This window comes from Eretmochelys imbricata, chromosome 2, assembly GCF_965152235.1.
Source record: "Eretmochelys imbricata isolate rEreImb1 chromosome 2, rEreImb1.hap1, whole genome shotgun sequence".
Lineage (NCBI taxonomy): Eukaryota > Metazoa > Chordata > Testudines > Cheloniidae > Eretmochelys > Eretmochelys imbricata.
In genome coordinates, this window is record NC_135573.1 from 233,593,667 (window position 1) to 233,611,934 (window position 18,268).

The window sequence follows — 18,268 nt, forward strand, 5'->3', positions numbered from 1 at the left end:
TAAGCCATTGTGGTGATTTGGCATACCCTGCACCCCAGCAAAGGTAATCTCATTTTCATCCACAACATGCACATACAAATTAGGTACACAGAACTGTGTGCATGCAATAAAACCGTATTTGAAAATCTGCTTCAATCAATGACCATGTTGGGTCAGACCAATGGTCCATCTACCCCAGTATCCTGTCTTCCAACAGTGGATAGTACCAGATGCTTCAGAGGGAATGACCAGGACAGGGCAATTATCAAGTGATCCATCCCGTTGTCCAGTCCCACCTTCTGGCAGTCAGACATTTAGGGACACCCAGAGCATAGGACTGCATCCCTGACCATCTTGGCTAATGGTCAGTGATGGACCTATTATCCATGAACTTATCTAATTCTGTTTTGTACTCAGATACACTTTTGGCCTTCACAACATCACCTGGCAATGAGTTCTACTGGTTGTGCGTTGTGTGAAGAAGTACTTCCTTATGCTTGTTTTAGACCTGCTGCCTATTAATTTCATTGGCTGACCAGTAGTTCATGTGTTATGTGGAGGCGTAAATAACGCTCTTATTCACTTTCTCACACCATTCATGATTTTATAGCCCTCTATCATATTCCCCTTACTCATCTCTTTTTGAAGATAATAGTCCCAGTCTTTTTAATCTTTCCTCATATGGATACTGTTCCTTACCCCTAATCATTATTGTTGCCATTCTGTTTTTGTTTCCTGTTCTAAGATATTGTTTTTGAGATGGGGCAACCAGAACTGCATGCAGTATTTAAGGCATGGGCATACCATGGATTTATATAGTGGCATTAGGATATTTTCTGGCTTATCTATTCCTTTCCTAATGGTTCCTAACATTTTGTTAGTTTTTTTGATTGCCACTACACTCTGAGCAGATGTTTTCAGAGATTATCCATGATGACTTCAAAATCTCTATTTTGAGTGGTAACAGCTAATTTAGACCCCATCATTTTGTATGAATAGTTCAGATTCTTTTTTGCAATATGCATTACTTTGCATTTATCAACATTGAATTTCATTTGTCATTTTGTTGCCCAGTTACCCAGTTTTGTGAAATCCCTTCGTAACTCTTCGCAGTCTGCTTTGGACCTAACTATCTTGAGTAATTTTGTATCATCTGCAAACTTTGCCACTTCACTCTTTACCCCTTTTTCCAGATCATTTATGAATATCTTGAACAGCACTGGTCCTAGTACAGATCCCTGAAGGACCTTTCTATTTACTTCTCTCCATTCTGAAAACTGACCATTCATTCCTACCCTTTGTTTCCTGTCTTTTCAGCAGTTATTGATCCATGAGAGGACCTTCCCTCTTATCCTAAGACTGCTTAGTTTGCTTAAGAGCCTTTAGTGAGGGAACTTGTCAAAGGCTTTTTGAAAGTCCAAGTATACTATATTGACTGGATCACCCTTGTCCACATTTGTTGACCCCCTCAAGATATCTGATAGATTGGTGAGACATGATTTCCATTTACAGAAGACTCTTCCCAAACAAATCATGTTAATCAATTTGTCTCATAACTCTGTTCTTTATTATAATTTCAACGAATTTTCCTGATATGGAAGATAGGCTTACTGGCCTGTAGGTGCCAGGATCACTCCTGGAGCCTTTAAAAAACCAAAAAAACCCCCCCAAAAAAACCAACCCCCAAAAACCAAAAAAACCCCCAACAACCCATCATCAGTGTTACATTAGCTGTCTTCCAGTCATCTGGCACTGATATGTTACATACCACAGTTGGAAGTTCTGCAATTTCATATTTGAGTTTCTTCAAAACTCTTGGGTGAATACCATTAGGTCCTGGTCACTCACTACTGTGTAAAAATTTATTTATTTGTTCCAAAACCCCCTCTACTAACACCTCAATTTGGGACAATTCCTCAGATTTGTCACTTAAAAAAATGGCTCAGGTGTGGGAATCTCCCTCATACTCTCTCTGTAGTGAATCACTTTTGTATCTTTCTAATTCTTGCTTTTGGATTTGCTTGGCTTCATAATCTAAGTCTATTACTAGGCTTTTGCAGCGTTAGAAGGTCCAAATACCTTCCAATAAAAACAAAACATTAAAAAACAATCGCATAGTTGTTTTTACATACCGTTTGATTGAGGGATGCCTGGTTAAATGATGCTGCCTGACGGTACAAAGCATGTCTAAGAAACATCTCATCCTTAATGGCATGCAGGCTGAAAAAAAGGGTGTTAAATTCAAAATGTAAACATATATATGTTATAGTGTAGGATGTCATTGCGGATAATTAGGATTGATGACTTCGTTAAAATATATCTCTATATATCTTGCATTAGAAACTTTCCATTTCCCTTTAGATTACACACGACGCTGTGAAGGATCCTATGATACTATATATTAAGGTATTTTAATGTATTTTAATTATGCAAATAAGTACATTTGTGAATATGGTAGCTCTCTTTGGCAAGACTTGAGGACCTTAACATATACAATAAAAAACAAGCAAGCAAAATAAAAGCTATGATTAAGGGCTTGTCTCCATAGAGAATTAGTGTGTGGCAATCCACTGTGTGCATCTACAGTGTATGAACATGCTGTGCAATAGCTTGCTATGGAGACAAGCCCTAAACATCCTGTCCTCCCATAAGATGATCAGAGCCAACACAGAGTACAGAAAATACTTTAAAAAAAATGAAAACAGAGAGAGAAAAGAAAAGATAGAGTTAAAAATGGAAAAATGTAAAGAAAAACTTTTGTGCATCTTCTATTTTTAAAATATGGTACTTCTTTTTAATACAATAGAAGGAATATGAAGACATATCTTACTTAAATGACTATATGACTTATGATGTTTGCTGTACTTGCAGAGAGAACTGAAATAATGGGATGTGACATTCTGCTAACCCCTCTCACATGCTATGACAAATACATCTTTTTACTGACCATCAAAAAATAATTCTCATGAGTGTTCCTTTCACAAGCCTCAGGCTTAACAATAAAGCAAGCACGCAGAAGAGAATGAGAGCAAAAAGTCAATAAATATTCAGCAATCAGTTGTGCGTATTGCTAGATATATACACTAAATGTATTGATACAATACCATACCCTGTGGAGTTGAAAAATCCGTGAGGAACAGAACATATCCACAGCTTTAAAATATCAGCCATTTATAAATCTATTGTAATTTTATCTCGTAGCCTCTCCCAAGGCTATTTAAGGGCAGTGCCCCCTCTGTCTCTTCCCCACCCCACCTCTTCCCGCCCCCTTTGCCCCATCCCTTGAGCACGCCCTGCCCTCTCCCTCCCCCCGCCCGCAAAGCACCTCCTGCACATGACTGAATAGCTAATCTGCGGTGGGTGGGAGATGCTGGGAGGGTGGGGGAGGAGCTGATCAGTGAGGCTGCTGGTGGGTGGGAGGCACTGGGGGAGAAGGGGAGGAGCTGATCCACAGGGCTGCTGAGCACCCACTATGTTTTTTCCGTGGGTGCTCCAGCCCCAGAGCACCCACAGAGACAACACCTATGTGTAGAAGTGAGGGAGCCTGTCCCCAAATGGAGGAGACATGGTTGGGAAGTTTACAACTGGAATGCTGCCCTTGATAGGAGAGTCAAATTGTCTGCTTGCCTAAAGCTGATGGATGACATGCTGGCTGGTGAACCAGATGGCCTTCTCCTCTGTGATTTGTGTCCCTTCCTAGAGAAGTCTTGCTGTCTAGCAGGATAAGATGCTGAAAGTACCACTGGGAGAGGTATTTCTGCTGCTGTTGCAGACTTCTATAATGGTGCCTCTTTAGTGCTGAGTTATAAGCCCCCAGTGAATTTAAAGTAGTTTGAGTCCTGTGACAGGGTTGGGACTCACCACCGCAGTGCCTCCTGCTGGCACGTCTGGGAATTAGCTCCGTCCTCTGCAGGGCACCCTCTGCTGGTGGTGTCCCATCTGTCTCTCGCCCTGCTGGCGTCTGGACCCGCGATGCTCCTCACTCGGCAGCGTCCTCTTCAGGACACTGCCCTCCAGCAGCGCCCACTGCTCTGGTCTAACCCGCTTCCGGGGATTTGGTGTTATCAGCAGTCCACCATCTGCACCTGCCATAGTGGCCGGCTGCAGCCTCTGAGTCTAGCCCCTTCATCGCAGGGGCCAGCCACAGCCTGGATCAGGCCATGCTCCTCTTCAGCCAGGCGTAGTACAAGGGAGAAGGGGGAGACCCAGGCCTACCCGCTACTCTGGGTCCTGAACCAGGGACCCTCTAGTGGCAGCTTCTCTGCCCTCCTTCTCTCCCCTTACCCTGCTATTGTCCTTGGGCCGCTTCCCCTTCGGCCCTATACACTTGCCCGGCCCTTGGTAGCTAGGCCGGCAGCCTGGGGTTTTCCTTGGCCAGAGCTTCCCAGCTCTTTCTACCCTTCCCCAGCACTGCTCTGTCCAAGGTGCTACCTTTCAGCTTAAAGAAAAGGAGTACTTGTGGCACCTTAGAGACTAACCAATTTATTTGAGCATAAGCTTTCGTGAGCTACAGCTCACTTCAGCTCACGAAAGCTTATGCTCAAATAAATTGGTTAGTCTCTAAGGTGCCACAAGTACTCCTTTTCTTTTTGCGAATACAGACTAACACGGCTGTTACTCTGAAACCTTTCAGCTTAGGAGCCAGTCCTCCTCCCTTGACCACCAGGGAGAGACTACCCTGCTCTTTGCTAGGCAGCTTTTATATAGGGCCTATGCTGGCCCCGATTGGCTGCCTCTCCCCCTGCCCTGATTGGCTCTCCTCAGGCCTTCTCTGATTGGCTGCTGCGGGTCTGCACAGCCTCTCTGGCCTGGTTCAGCCCTTCTTTTCAGGGGGTGGGGCACCACCGCACCACAAGTCCTTAAAATAATGTGATGTCTCAAGAGTTTTTTTCAGAAAACAAAAACTGATCATCAAAAGGTAAGTCCTGTATGCTTTGTTGGACTTCAGGAGCTACACCAGATTTCCGTAACCACAAAGCTCTTCTTATTGTTACAACTAAGGCCATAATCTTGCAGGAGACATCCACTATGTCCAGTGCTGATTACAGTGATGTCTTTGCCACTAGATGGCCTTCTGCAATGAAAGCCTTAAAACTGTTCCCTGAAGGATTCTGACAACTCATGTGTAAATTTGGGCATAGCCTCCCAATTTACAAAGTCATATTTTGATAACAGCACCTGCTAATTAGCAATGTGCATTTGTAAAGATAAAATTGAATAAATTTTCCTTTCCATTAAATGTAACATTTTAGACTTCTTGTCTTTAGGTGTTTACTTCTATCTCCCCGCATGTAACCGCTCAACTGTCACCATTATGACAAGAGAGGATTAGGGGCTGAATGTGAGTAGATACACTCATAACCCTGCAGAGGGTTCATACTACCACTTTTCAGTATGCTGTACTATTGACAGTAAGGAAGCTGGTATATACCACAAAACCTTTGTGGGTTCCAAAAGCACTTCATTCCTAGGGAGAGCTTCCCTCCCAGGAGTCAATGACTGGACACTGTCTACCAAAGCTGTAGCCACTAACCTCAGGAGATCTTGATATGACTTAAAGTCCTCAGACACAGGAGAAGATGAATCCAATATAGTGGAATCATCTGATGAAGAAGGAAGCCGGTCCAATGGAATTTGCTGTGACTTGCTAATGCAGTAAAGGCTCAGACTGTATCAGCTCAGGAGGACCAATATCAGTATGCATCTCCAGCCTCAGTGGGTTGGGAAATAGCAGGAAGGTTGTGTGACCGTGCTCTGGAATAAGCCCAGAATTCGGACCTTGATGATCAAGGAACATCCTAAGTGTTCCATGAAGACCACTGGGGGAAATGATATGGCACTGGTGGCTGGTAGGTACTGGGGAACCCTTATCTCTACTGCAAGAATGGTGCTGGTCCTGATACTGATGGTTAAAGCAAATACAAATTTTGTATCCACGCAGGGGTCTGCAGCACACACTCATCTGAATGGAGCGGCTGTCACCCCGCCCTCAGACTCCAGCTTGGCTCTCTGAATCACGCAGCAGTGGGCTGTGATATGTGACAAAAGCCCGCTGGGCATTCTGGGAGTTGTCCCAAGCTTGCTCAGACAGAGGTAAACTACAATTCCCAGAAGGGAGTGTGACTTTTGCACCTGATACCTGGATGGAGAAGGAAAGGCAGAGGATGACTCTGAGCTAGGAGACACGGCACTTCCCACATAGTCCAATGCAAATGGAGGAGGCACCCCTCGTGGAGGCATCACATGTCCCAGCTCATCTGAAGCCCAGTACGGGGGCCACACTGGTATTTACAGATGCATTACAGCCAGTGCTTTGACTACGAGTAGTGCCATTGAGGGAGAACTAACACTTGGTGCTGGAAAAGGCGTTGGTATCGAAGTAGGGGACGGTACTGCCTCTGCAGATCTGGTCCATACCGGGCCTGTAGACACTGAAATTGTCTCTGGTGCCAAAGAAGGAAACAGTACCAACAACAGACCCCTTGGTGCTGATACGGATTCTGGGGCCACAGACAATACCAGCACAGTCGAGGACTCAAAGGCGAGTCTGGAACAGAGAAGCAGAGTAAATCTGCTGCTACTTGAAAAGCTTGTAGGGTCAATATGGTGAGTGCTGAGACTGACTATGTCGGTATCAGATTCAATGGCCACCACACAGACAGTACAGGAGTCAATGGTACAGTGCTGGAATGATCCCATCTTGGTACTGGAGACTGGATAGACAGCCCCACTCTACCTTGAGCACTCAAGGAATCCTGGTGCTGCCCAGTACTCCTCTTAGGTGAGGAAGACTCTTTTCAAGCTTTGGTCAGTCAGTGTTATGAGTCCTCTTTCTCAGGGAAGGAAATCAAGAAGAACAGTTTCTTCCCCTCGGAGAAGAGTCAAAGTCTGGCTGCATAACAGCAACGTGTGGCAGCACCAAAGCCCTCTGAGGAGGCCGGTGATTTGAGGAGGATCCTGACACTGATGTGGGCTTCACAGTTTGCTCTATAAGGTGCTGCTTGAGGCATAATTCTCTAGCCATCTGCATTCTCTTTTTGAAGGATTTACAAATGGAGCACTTTTCCTTAATATGCCCCTATCCCAAGCACAACAAGCACCAAGTATGGGGACCGCTTTTCGGGATAGCTACCCCAAGAGGGACAGTGTTTGAAACCTGGCGAAGGCATAATGCCAGGGAAAATCTTTCTATTAAAATGACTAAACTAATCAACTACTAAGAGTACTGCTAACTCTAATTAGTTAACTATATTAAAAAAAAAAGAGATGGAAACCTCAGACAACAAAAGCATGAGGTAAGATATCATACAGAATGCTCTGACTCCAGCTGCATGCAGTGGAAAGGAACTGAGGGGGGTCAGAGTGGTGCTGCCCTTAAATAGCCGGAAGAGGGGTTACAAGGGCATGTGCACCTGCTAGACAAAGTTCTCTGGCTCCGGCATGCTGGGCATGCACACACCTGAGTGGAATATATGTCTGCAACCACCTGAAGAACTACTAGCTAATTTCTCAAGGTCCAGTTTAAATGAGGTAAGCTGAACAGCCACAATATTTTTCCAAAAAGAAAAGGAGGACTTGTGGCACCTTAGAGACTAACCAATTTATTTGAGCATGAGCTTTCGTGAGCTACAGCTCACTTCATCAGATGCATACCGTGGAAACTGCAGCAGACTTTATATATACACAGAGAATATGAAACAATACCTCCTCCCACCCCACTGTCCTGCTGGTAATAGCTTATCTAAAGTGAGTATCAGGTTAGGCCATTTCCAGCACAAATCCAGGTTTTCTCACGAAAGCTCATGCTCAAATAAATTGGTTAGTCTCTAAGGTGCCACAAGTCCTCCTTTTCTTTTTGCGAATACAGACTAACACGGCTGTTACTCTGAAATATTTTTCCATTTTCTTTAAAAAGAAGGAAAATATGCTATAGACGAGCCTACTGATGAAGGGAGGCCTAAAAGAGATGAAAAATGGTAGTTTAAGAGAACAGAACTTCATATAAGGGTAATTACTTCCTCTGCATTCTGTCTTTCTATGTCTGTCTCTTTGATTGCAAGCACTTTGGACCAGGGATGGTCTTGATTTTTTGTTGATTTATGCAGTGCTGAGCACATTTTCAGCTCTTCGCAATTAATAATACAACAACAACAACAACAATACATCTTGAGAAAGTTATTGACAAATGATAGTAGTCTTAACTCAAAAGGTAAATGCTATTTTTATTTAGATATAAATCTTCCATATCCCTCATTATTTAAGAATCAGTGTGTCACAGTGATGGGAAAGGAATACTAGTTTGTCTGGAATCTTAGGAAAAGAGACTTTTTCAAGCTTTTCAGGCTGAGGTTCTCAAATACATGCTTGTCAAAGATGGGCATTTGCTTCCTGACCACTGTTCTCTGTTTGATCTGATGCAAGGATTTTCACATGCCAGCTGTAATGTTAACAGGACCTCTCATTACAGAAAACTTTTCACAAGACATTTAGACAAAATGCCCAAGATAATAAGAGCTTTGGCTGATCAAAAAATTTAACTCTAGAAACAGTCATATCAATTAATGCAAATATAACCCCCCCCCACCTCCTGGGTGTGGTGTTCTGTCCCACCTAGTGGTACCGAGACCACATAAGGCTTTGTCTACACTACACAGCTTTTAGCGACATGGCTGTCGCCACAACTATGCCGCTAAAAGTCGTGCAGTGTAGCGGCTATTTGTCGGCTCTCCTGCCGTCAAAAAACTTCCACCCCCAAAGAGCAGCGTTTGTGCTGTCGGCAGGAGAGAGCTCCTGCCGACAACACACTGTTCACATTGGCACTTGTTGCAGCAAAACTTTTGTCTTGGGGGGGTTAACAACTCTGAAAGACAAAAGTTCTGTCATTCAATTGCCGGTGGAGGGTGGGGGGAGGGAGGGAGAGAGCTTTTAGCTCAAGCAGTAGAGGCTCATGCATTTAGCTCCATAGGTCCCAGGTTCGATCTCATTTACTGACGACTGGGGTCTGTCAGTTTTACAAATGGGGGCTTGTCCTGGCTTTCAGCTCGGAAGTCTCTGAAGCTCGGGATGCACTTCCTCAGCTAGGGGAAGTTTGTAACCCACACACCTCCTGGATGTGGTGCATTGTCCCCTCTAGTGGTAGTCCCCTTTAGAGATTAATGAGTCTACTTTACTGCCTTAGCTAACAGCCATATAGCTTTTAGCTTATGCACAAGAGGCTCATGCACAAAGCTCCACAGGTTCCAGATTTGATCCTGTCCGCCAACGACCGGGATCTGTCGACGTTACACAAAGAATCCTAGAAGCAATGCATATGGAAAGGCTCATAGATATGTCTACACTGCAATGTAAGCCCAGGGTTTCAACTCAGGTTCAACCCTAACCTCCCCTATCTGTATGTATACACATTATGCTAAGTCAAGGCTCAGAACCACGATCCCCCAGGGGTGGAGGATCTGAGCCTGAGTCAAGCCAGGACCCACGGTTCAAGTTCTATTACTTTGCAGTGCAGACGCAGCACAACTGGACTCGTACTCTGGAGGTCTTCCAAAAGTATTGCACAATTCAATGGGCTGACTTTCTTTGTCCTCTGGACAATCACATTTGGTGGACAGTCAAGTTTTCCCATACTGTACCACAAACAAAGGGCTAGAGTGGCCACATTTAGGGAGGGTGTTAGGAAGTCTGGGATATGGGGGTTTGGACTCAGGCCCCTGTAGTGCAGCGTAGACTCTGAAGCCCCAGGTTGGGACCCAGGGTTCAACAATTCCTGGGGTTACAATGAGTGTAGATGCTCAAGTCCTAGGTTAACAAAAACAGAGTCTGCTAACTGAAGTTCTACTAACCATGGGGTTACATTGCAGTGTAGATATATCCAATTAGACCAAGCACCAGAACCACAATTCAAGGTGGTTAGAATGACTGTTAATTACACTGTAAACTTGGCATCTTTAAGGAGTCCATGGTCTTTCCAGATGTGTTTACGAACTTGCTAAAAAGGTAGCACCTGTTTTGCTAATTTGAGGCGCTTATGTCCATTTCCACAGAGCATTATTAAAGGTAACAATTCCAAACTAGATAACAGGTGGCACCATTGGAAGCTTTTGGTCACAGATTAATTTAGAATTACCAGCTTTTTATTGGCTTTCTTTTTAGAACTGTGGAAATCTTCAGGCAGAATCTCACAGCTGCTAAAATATTTGATTTCCACCATATCAGGAATCAAATCCAGTTAGACGTGGTCCCTCATATCTGACCAGTTCTGGAGTTTGACTGAACAGATAACTGCCATTATTAGCAGAAGGAGAAATGTAAATATTGTCTCATCCATTATGAGGGCATGGTATATCTATAAGAACAGTAATGTTAAATGAGCAAATTAAACAAGACACAAGCAGTGCTAACTTGATCACTTTTTGCTAAGATTTATAAAACCACAAATAGGAACTCTGAATTATGGCAGAGTGAGATGGTTCAAGTTAGCCATAAATTGTGTCTTGTCTCATTTAACTATTTAAATATTTAACCTTTTCTGAATATAAAGTAACTAGTTGTTTGTTTGTTTGTTTTTCTGATGTTTCAAATTACAAGTTTAGATTATTAAAATTACCCAGTAGTTTAATTTGTCTTTTCTTGTATGTGAAATGTTTTGGTTTAGATCTTTTTCTTTTGCACGGTATGTCTTAGGTGATTAGTAATGGGATATAGGGCTAGACTCGCAAAGGAGATAGGCACCTGCCACTTTAGGCAAGTAAATCCCAGAATCAGGCACCACTGATATACACAAATACCTGCTCAGCTGCTGCTGAATCCTGCAGGAACCTAAATTTTTGCAGTAAAAAAGTTTCCCAGTTGCCTATGTTCCTCCCTCTGGGCATACACAGTGCTGCTTCAGTCTAGATATCCAGACAGCTAAGGCCAAGTGTGATGCAAGAACCAGGGGAAGATAGCATTCCTCTGCTCAACTCGCCTGTGGGGCTCAGTCCAGTAGCTAAGCTCTAATCAAGCTTATTGGATTGGGCCCTGCACACAAATGGTTGGGGGTTTGAGGGGAGAAGGACCTCCCACATAACTTTTAGCCCAGTGGTTAGGGCACTCAGCTGGGATGTGGCAGACTCCTGGTTAAGTCCCCCCTTTGCCTGAAGGGGAGAAGGGATTTGTTACTTCTCAGGTGAGTGCCCTAACCACTGGGCCATGGGATATTCTGATATGGGGCTCCCTCAATATCTCCTGTTGAAACTGTTCTACTGTGTATACATATTTAAAGAGTCATTGGGGGGAGAGAGAGACAGACAAACAAACGTGAGAATGGCCCTCACCCAGGATGTAGGAGACCCAGGTTCCAACCCCCTAATGATTCTCATTATTTATCCACAGTGGAGCAGATTCACCAGGAGAGATTGAAGGAACTCAGTGGTTAGAGCATTCACCTGAGAGATGGCAGATTCCTGTTCAAATCCCTTCTTCTCAGGCAGAGGAGAGACTGGATCCAGGGGTCTCCCACATCTCCTGTGAGTGCCCTGATTGCTGGGCTAAAAGTTATGACTGAGCTCCTCCATACCTCCCTCCCTCCCCAGCCCCAGCAGCACCTGACTTCAGGAGAGAGTTCACAGCTGAGAATTCCAAGCAGTAGGCACCAAACTCCCTGAGATGGGTGTGGCTGAGGGCAAACCCCTCTGCTTAGCATCTCCCATTAGTTAGTTTAGATGGCTCTCCATCTAGCATGCTGGTTTTTGTCAATCCCTCCCTTCCATTGTATGGGCAGCCTGAGTACCTAACTCAGTCTTTGTGACCCCCAGTGATATTCTAGGGGCCTAAGTCCCTTTGTCAATCTAGCCCATACAGTCATCTGTTCCAAAATCACCAGTCAGATTCTAGCCCCAGGTCAATAGTGGCTGAAAGACAATTCTATCTAATAGCTATTTGATAGCCTATAGGAAATAAATTGTTAGTCTTAGTAGAATTCCTAGCGTACAAGTGTCCACATCACAAAAAACACCATCACAATTGATGCTAACTGGCACCTTTCATGGCAATCTTAGAAGAAAGGCCAAAAGTGTGAGTTTGCCTTGCTGTCCTCTATTTATGTCTGTAAATGAACAGAGGACATCAATCTCCTGTACTCTCAAAGTGGTAACTTTCATGAGCACTAAAGTCACTTAAAAAGGAAAAGTGCTAACAATTAATTTTTAATTAAATTGATGGAAAAAGTTGAAAAAATAGAATAAAAAGTATAAATTTAAAAGGGCTTACACGCAATACATTCTAAATATTTGGCAGGCACTTTATCCATGGGGCCCCACAGTCTGACCAATATCTATAAAATTGACAGATATTATTTTCGCCACAAGAGGGCTCTCATATTTTACATTTATATGCAGTAGAAACATGAGAATAATAAAAAAAATATAATTTATAAAAATAACTTAAATTCAAACTCAAGCTTGTGTGCTCTTCAGGTAGTCACTACAGCTGGTCGGAAATTTCATAATGAATCTGTTCTTTTCAAAAACTGACAGTTTGTCAAAATTGAAACTATCAGTTTTGACTTAAAAAAATATCAAGAAAAAAGTTCCTAAACTGTCAAAATGAAAAGATCTGGTTTCTGGTTCTAAACAAACTTTTTGTTTTGAAATTTAAGCTAATTAAACCGAATAAAAGTTTTTCAAATAAGTCAAAACCAAAATGAAAAGTTCTGAAATTATTGAAATGAAAGGTTTTAACTACCCTCCCACCCCCACAAAAGAATTGGTTTTCTTTTTCACATGTATTTTCAAGATTTCAAATTTTGATCCAGATTCAAGGTGGGAAAAACTTTGAACTCTTAAAATATTAATGTGATAGGAAAACCATTTCCTGCCATACTCTAGTAGTCAAATTTTCATGGAAAAAACCCCAGTTTATTATGCACAGTGCTTCCATAATATATTGGAAAAAAATCAGGAAAAACAAGAATTTTTCTGTATTCTGGTTACATACCTCTCTGTAAACAGAATATCTGTCAAAATGAATCTATTTTTATGGTGTTACCATGATTAGATATGTACAAAACCACACATTCACCTCTAACTTTAGCAGGCTCAACTTTTAAAAGCACTTAGTGTTACTATTAAGAGAATACATTACATTTTTCCTCAAGTTAGATCTCCTATAGTTTATAATGATGCTAGTACTTTTTTTCTAATATGGTTCATATATTACAGTAATGGGGGGCCATATAAGTAGCTAAGCTCACGAAAGCTTATGCTCAAATAAACTGGTTAGTCTCTAAGGTGCCACAAGTACTCCTTTTCTTTTTGTGAATACAGACTAACACGGCTGTTACTCTGAAACATATAATTGTGACTGCCACTCATTGGAGCAATGAAATGCAATGCAAGAAGTCTTCCCAAACATGTTTAGTCAGGTTTGGTTTTTTGTGCGTCTTTATCTGATGATACTATCAGATGTGCGTAGAAAGATAACCACCCACACCTTACGCTAGGCAACTCTGTACACTTCACTACATGGCAGCACCAGAAGGTCCAGTATGGAGGATACTAACATGAGACTTTTGCAGTTGCAGAGGTGGCAGAGTGAAGGGAAGAGAGAAGCTTCGAGAAGACGGGTAGAACAGAGGAGAAGACTGGCTGAGGGAAAGAGATGCAGAAGGACTGGGAAGGAGTAAAAGGATCAAAAGGAAAAGACAAGGAAAAAAGAGGAAGAATATGATCCTTGAAGGAGAGAGAAAAAGTAGTGAAGGATAATGATCTAAGAGGACTGAAGGGAGATGAGAATAAAGGAAGAAAACTGGAAAAGAAGAACAGTAGAGAGGGGAGAGAAAAGAAACAGAAAAAGGAGAAAAGGAGTACTTGTGGCACCTTAGAGACTAACCAATTTATTTGAGCATAAGCTTTCATGAGCTACAGCTCACTTCATCGGATGCATACTGTGGAAACTGCAGAAGACATTATATACACAGAGACCATGAAACAATACCGCCTCATGGTCTTCTGCAGTTTCCACAGTATGCATCCGATGAAGTGAGCTGTAGCTCACGAAAGCTTATGCTCAAATAAATTGGTTAGTCTCTAAGGTGCCACAAGTACTCCTTTTCTTTTTGCGAATACAGACTAACACGGCTGTTACTCTGAGAAAAAGGAGAAAAATATGAATAATATAGGGGCCTATTGTAGCATGATATAAAAGGACTTTAACAAAAAAACACTCACCAACCCTCTGTGTAAAGGAGTTTGGATCAGAGGATCAATGTGCTGAAGTGAATGGCATGTGAACATAGGAAGAATTCTTAAAATAGTGTATACTCAAATTTGCTACTGACAAAATAATGATAATCTTTACATGCAATTTTAAAATTACTTCTGTGACATGCATAATGAATTTATTATATAATATTCTGTTTATACGTAATCTTATGAATACTGGAAACATGAAAAAATAGTAGTTTCCGTCAGTGAAAAAAACAAACAGCATTAGTTAATATGGGTATGATTACTAGGCACACTCACTTAATTGGGATGAACAGCCACCAGTTTCATGTGGTGTATTTAATAGGCTTAAAACAAATCGGAATTCTTGAGTTCATTCTGAGATCCTCTGCCAGATAACAGATAGGTGGTAAACTGGTAAATATCTACTTTTGAACGATTTTTTTCAATTACACCACAGTGACTACACATACACAGCATCTAGTGTATTCATTATGCATATCATAGAGGTATATTTTTCAAAACTGTACATTAAAAGCATGACCCTCAGTTGTGTCATTAAGAGATTTGTGTGTGAATCATTTTGAATTTTTTCTCCATATTATATGCTATTCGCTTTCTTTACACTGGTATCATTTCACTGGGACATTTAAAATTCAGCAGCATTTATTTATACTTAGAATAGAAAATAATATTTTTAATAAAGTAGTGGGGGAACCAGTGGTAAATGTTGGGATTTTAATGGTAACAACTTTAAAGATAGAAAAAAAGATATATTATTACATTTTCAATGTTCTTTCCACAGTCTTGATAAATGTTAAACTAATCATAAAATTGTGCCTGCCTCTGAAGAGTGTATTAGTACTACAACCAGATCAACAGTATACTATCCAACCAGTGACTCATTTCTTATGATCAGATTCTGCTCATTTCATACTACACCAAGCTAGGGAAATGTTTGAGTCATTGCATTATGTAGTAATATTGTATCTAGAAAATATCTATACCCTTAATATTTCCTTATATAGTTTGCAAAATTATAGACATGATTTATTTCTATGAATATGGTCAATATTATACTACCACTATACCTTTTCTTTAGAATTTGGAATTTCTTTGCCCAGCTTCGGTTAATTTGTTCAACTTCGTTTTTAAGACTGAAATAAAAAACCCCACAAAATGTTAAAATATTTATAGAGTTAAATGAATGTCTTAAAAATTCTGGCCGATACCTTTGTATGTGTTGCTTCTCTTGACCTTCCAATACCTTCAGCTTCTCAATTTCAGCAAGTAATGCTCTTTTTTCTGCTTCCTTCTCAGGTGCAAAATATATTGCAAAAAGTTAAGTAATGTATTATTTATTTTCTATGCTTAATGTACAAAAAAATACAAAATTTTACTGTTGGTATTGACACTTCTAGTTTTGGCTGTTACGGTATGGAAACTAGGTGTTTAAAGGAATTAATAACCATAGTACAAAACTTTCTAACTCTAGTCATTGTTTCAAAGCCAATCCAGGTCTGGAGTGACTGAGAATCATTACAATTTCACAGCTTTTTGGAGGGCTATCTAATAAAGATGGCAGCACAGACGAGTAAAGTGTAACTTTTGTCATGCATATCATATTTGTCTAAGGCCAATCCTACTGATATCAATGGCAAAATTTCTATTGCCTTGAATGGAAGCAGGATCAAGACCTTTGATTATAAATTCTTATGGGCAAGGACCATCCATGCCTTTTGGCAGAGAGCATACAGTCTAGTGATTAGAACATAGAACTGAATTCATGGTTCTCAGCTCTGTTACTGATTCTTTGTGTAACTTGGACCTTAGCCCTTCTGTGCCTCATTTTTTCCATCTGTAGTACAAATATAATCATACTTCTCTCACAGGAGATTAACGAATGTCTGTAAAGTGGTGCAAAATCCTTGAATGAAAGTCACTATAGAAATGAAAATTATTATTTTTACCATAGTAACTAAAAGTTTAACAAGCAATGGTTCTGAATAGTCCATAGACTGGTATCAAAGGACAAGAAATCTACATAAAATATTTACAGAGAACTTGTTGGATTTTAATAATAAAAACAACACCTTGTAACTAGGACTCTTCTTCTGTTGCTGCTTGTGATATCCCTTTTGTGATTCTCTGCTCTCATAAGGCACTGTAATTTCACTTCCACTTTTCACTTTCTCCTTCATTTTTTTTGTATCTTTTTCTTGCAATGATGGAATCTGACAATCAAAGAATCAGTGGTGATTATGTACACTAGGAAAAACAGTTTTACTCTTATGGTCATTTTAATCCACAGGAGTTAAGAAAACAAGTTAGGAAAATGACATTATAGCATAATAATTACTTCAGCTACTGTACTTCAAATAAGGACAATACCACCGGGTGTTTCAAAATAATAAAATATGCCCAAATTAAGTTACCTCAGTGATTCCACTCTCACACACACTTAGCAAAATTTCATATTTATTAGTATTATATCTGCAAATTAAACATTTTACTAAGTGTAAATCTGGCAAAACAAAGGCGATATTGTTTTAAAAAAATTCTAAGGGGCTAAATTCATCCCTGTTATATCTCTATTGAAGTCTACACTAGAGATGAATCTGGTCCACTGACTATATTATCTGTCCTATTTCAACTGAACTTTCAACTTTGCTGAAGCATATTGTATTGAATGCTGGCCCTCTCCACTTAAAGCCAGCCATTTGTTTTTTCAGCTGCTGACACATTCCACTTTCTCTGGAGGACACATGCTGATCTCTATGTGGCCAGTTCACTGATAGGGGAAAACACCAGACAGTTAGAGGATAGTTGGAGGTGAAGATACATTGCCGTATCAGACCTTTTTAAATAAAGACAAGCAGTTTAATCCACATCCTGTGAAAACTGCAAATTAAATTCATTGTAAAGATTAATTATAATATTATAAAAATGACAGCATACCAGTCACAGGTCCTAATTCTCTCCCACATTGATTTTACACTGGTGTAACTCCCTTAATTTCAATGAAGCTGCACTGGGGAAAATGAGAAATCTGTGACAGGAGAATCGGGCTTACCCTAACTTTATACACATTGGGCCAGATCTTGGGACATGCTATAGTGGTGTAAGGCAGTTATAAAGCCATTAGATTTGCTCCCCCTCCCCAGAGGTTTTCTACAGATGAATCCTCATCATTTGGAGTAAAGCCATTGTAAAAGTTCCTACAGCAATTCCCTTCCCAGCCGCTGCACTAGGAAGGCATGGCTGGGAAAAAAAGGGGCATAGCCAGAGAATCTCCATATCCTGATAATCTCCAGTTACCAGAAGGGCACCTTGAGGAACTGGTGGGCATTGTAGAATTCCAGCTCATTATGGCACTCAAAGAACTGAAGCACACCAACAACTATCATGGGGGGAAAGAAAGGCAAAAACATAGATACAGTTTACATGCAGTACCAAAGAACACGACTTGCTAGGAAATTCTGACCTTATAAATTACTCGAACTTCTCACAGTTCTCTTTTAAAGTGATCTATTCCCTCCTTTCCCATATTTTAATTCATAACCACCTATCTTATGTGGTCATCTATCCCTTCTGGTGTTTTGATGTTATCTCTCCTGATTAGAGCTGGCAGACATGTGGGATTTTTGGTTCACAGGAAATTTCACTTTTTTGAAATTTAGTTTTGTTCTGAATCAGAATTAATCAAAACAAATTTAAAAATTTCCTGTGACCTGGAAATCCTGAAAAATATCTTTTCGGAAACAATGACACATGGTCTTTCCAATAGGAAGTCTGTTCCCTGCACCTAGGGTGACCAGATAGCAAGGGTAATAGGCACCTATATAAGAAAAAGCCACAAATATCGGGACTGTCCCTATAAAATCAGGACATCTGGTCACCCTACCTGCACCTGCTGAGTAAAACTGATATTATTGTCAGTTTCATGGCTGCTTGCCCAAGAGTTGGAAGCCCTGGACTTCTTGCCCAGGGCAGTCCGCAAAGCAGGGATGCCTGGGAACTACAGATCCTGGGAGCTTATTCCAGGACTTCCAGGGTCCTAGATTCATGGCAGAAAGCATGTAAGT

General features: G+C 41.1%; 1 protein-coding gene across 1 annotated transcript in view; it reads right to left on the reverse strand.

Moving 5' to 3' along the window:
* The window catches only part of C2H10orf67 (chromosome 2 C10orf67 homolog), a 126,090-nt gene that overhangs the window by 28,024 nt on the left and 79,798 nt on the right, over positions 1-18,268 (reverse strand). Inside the window, exons 10-12 of the mRNA XM_077808212.1 lie at positions 16,277-16,417; positions 15,275-15,495; positions 2,112-2,199 (exon numbers count right to left, since the gene is read on the reverse strand). Of these exons, the coding sequence (XP_077664338.1) occupies positions 2,112-2,199; positions 15,275-15,495; positions 16,277-16,417 (450 nt within the window). The remainder of the gene's footprint in view (positions 1-2,111; positions 2,200-15,274; positions 15,496-16,276; positions 16,418-18,268) is intronic.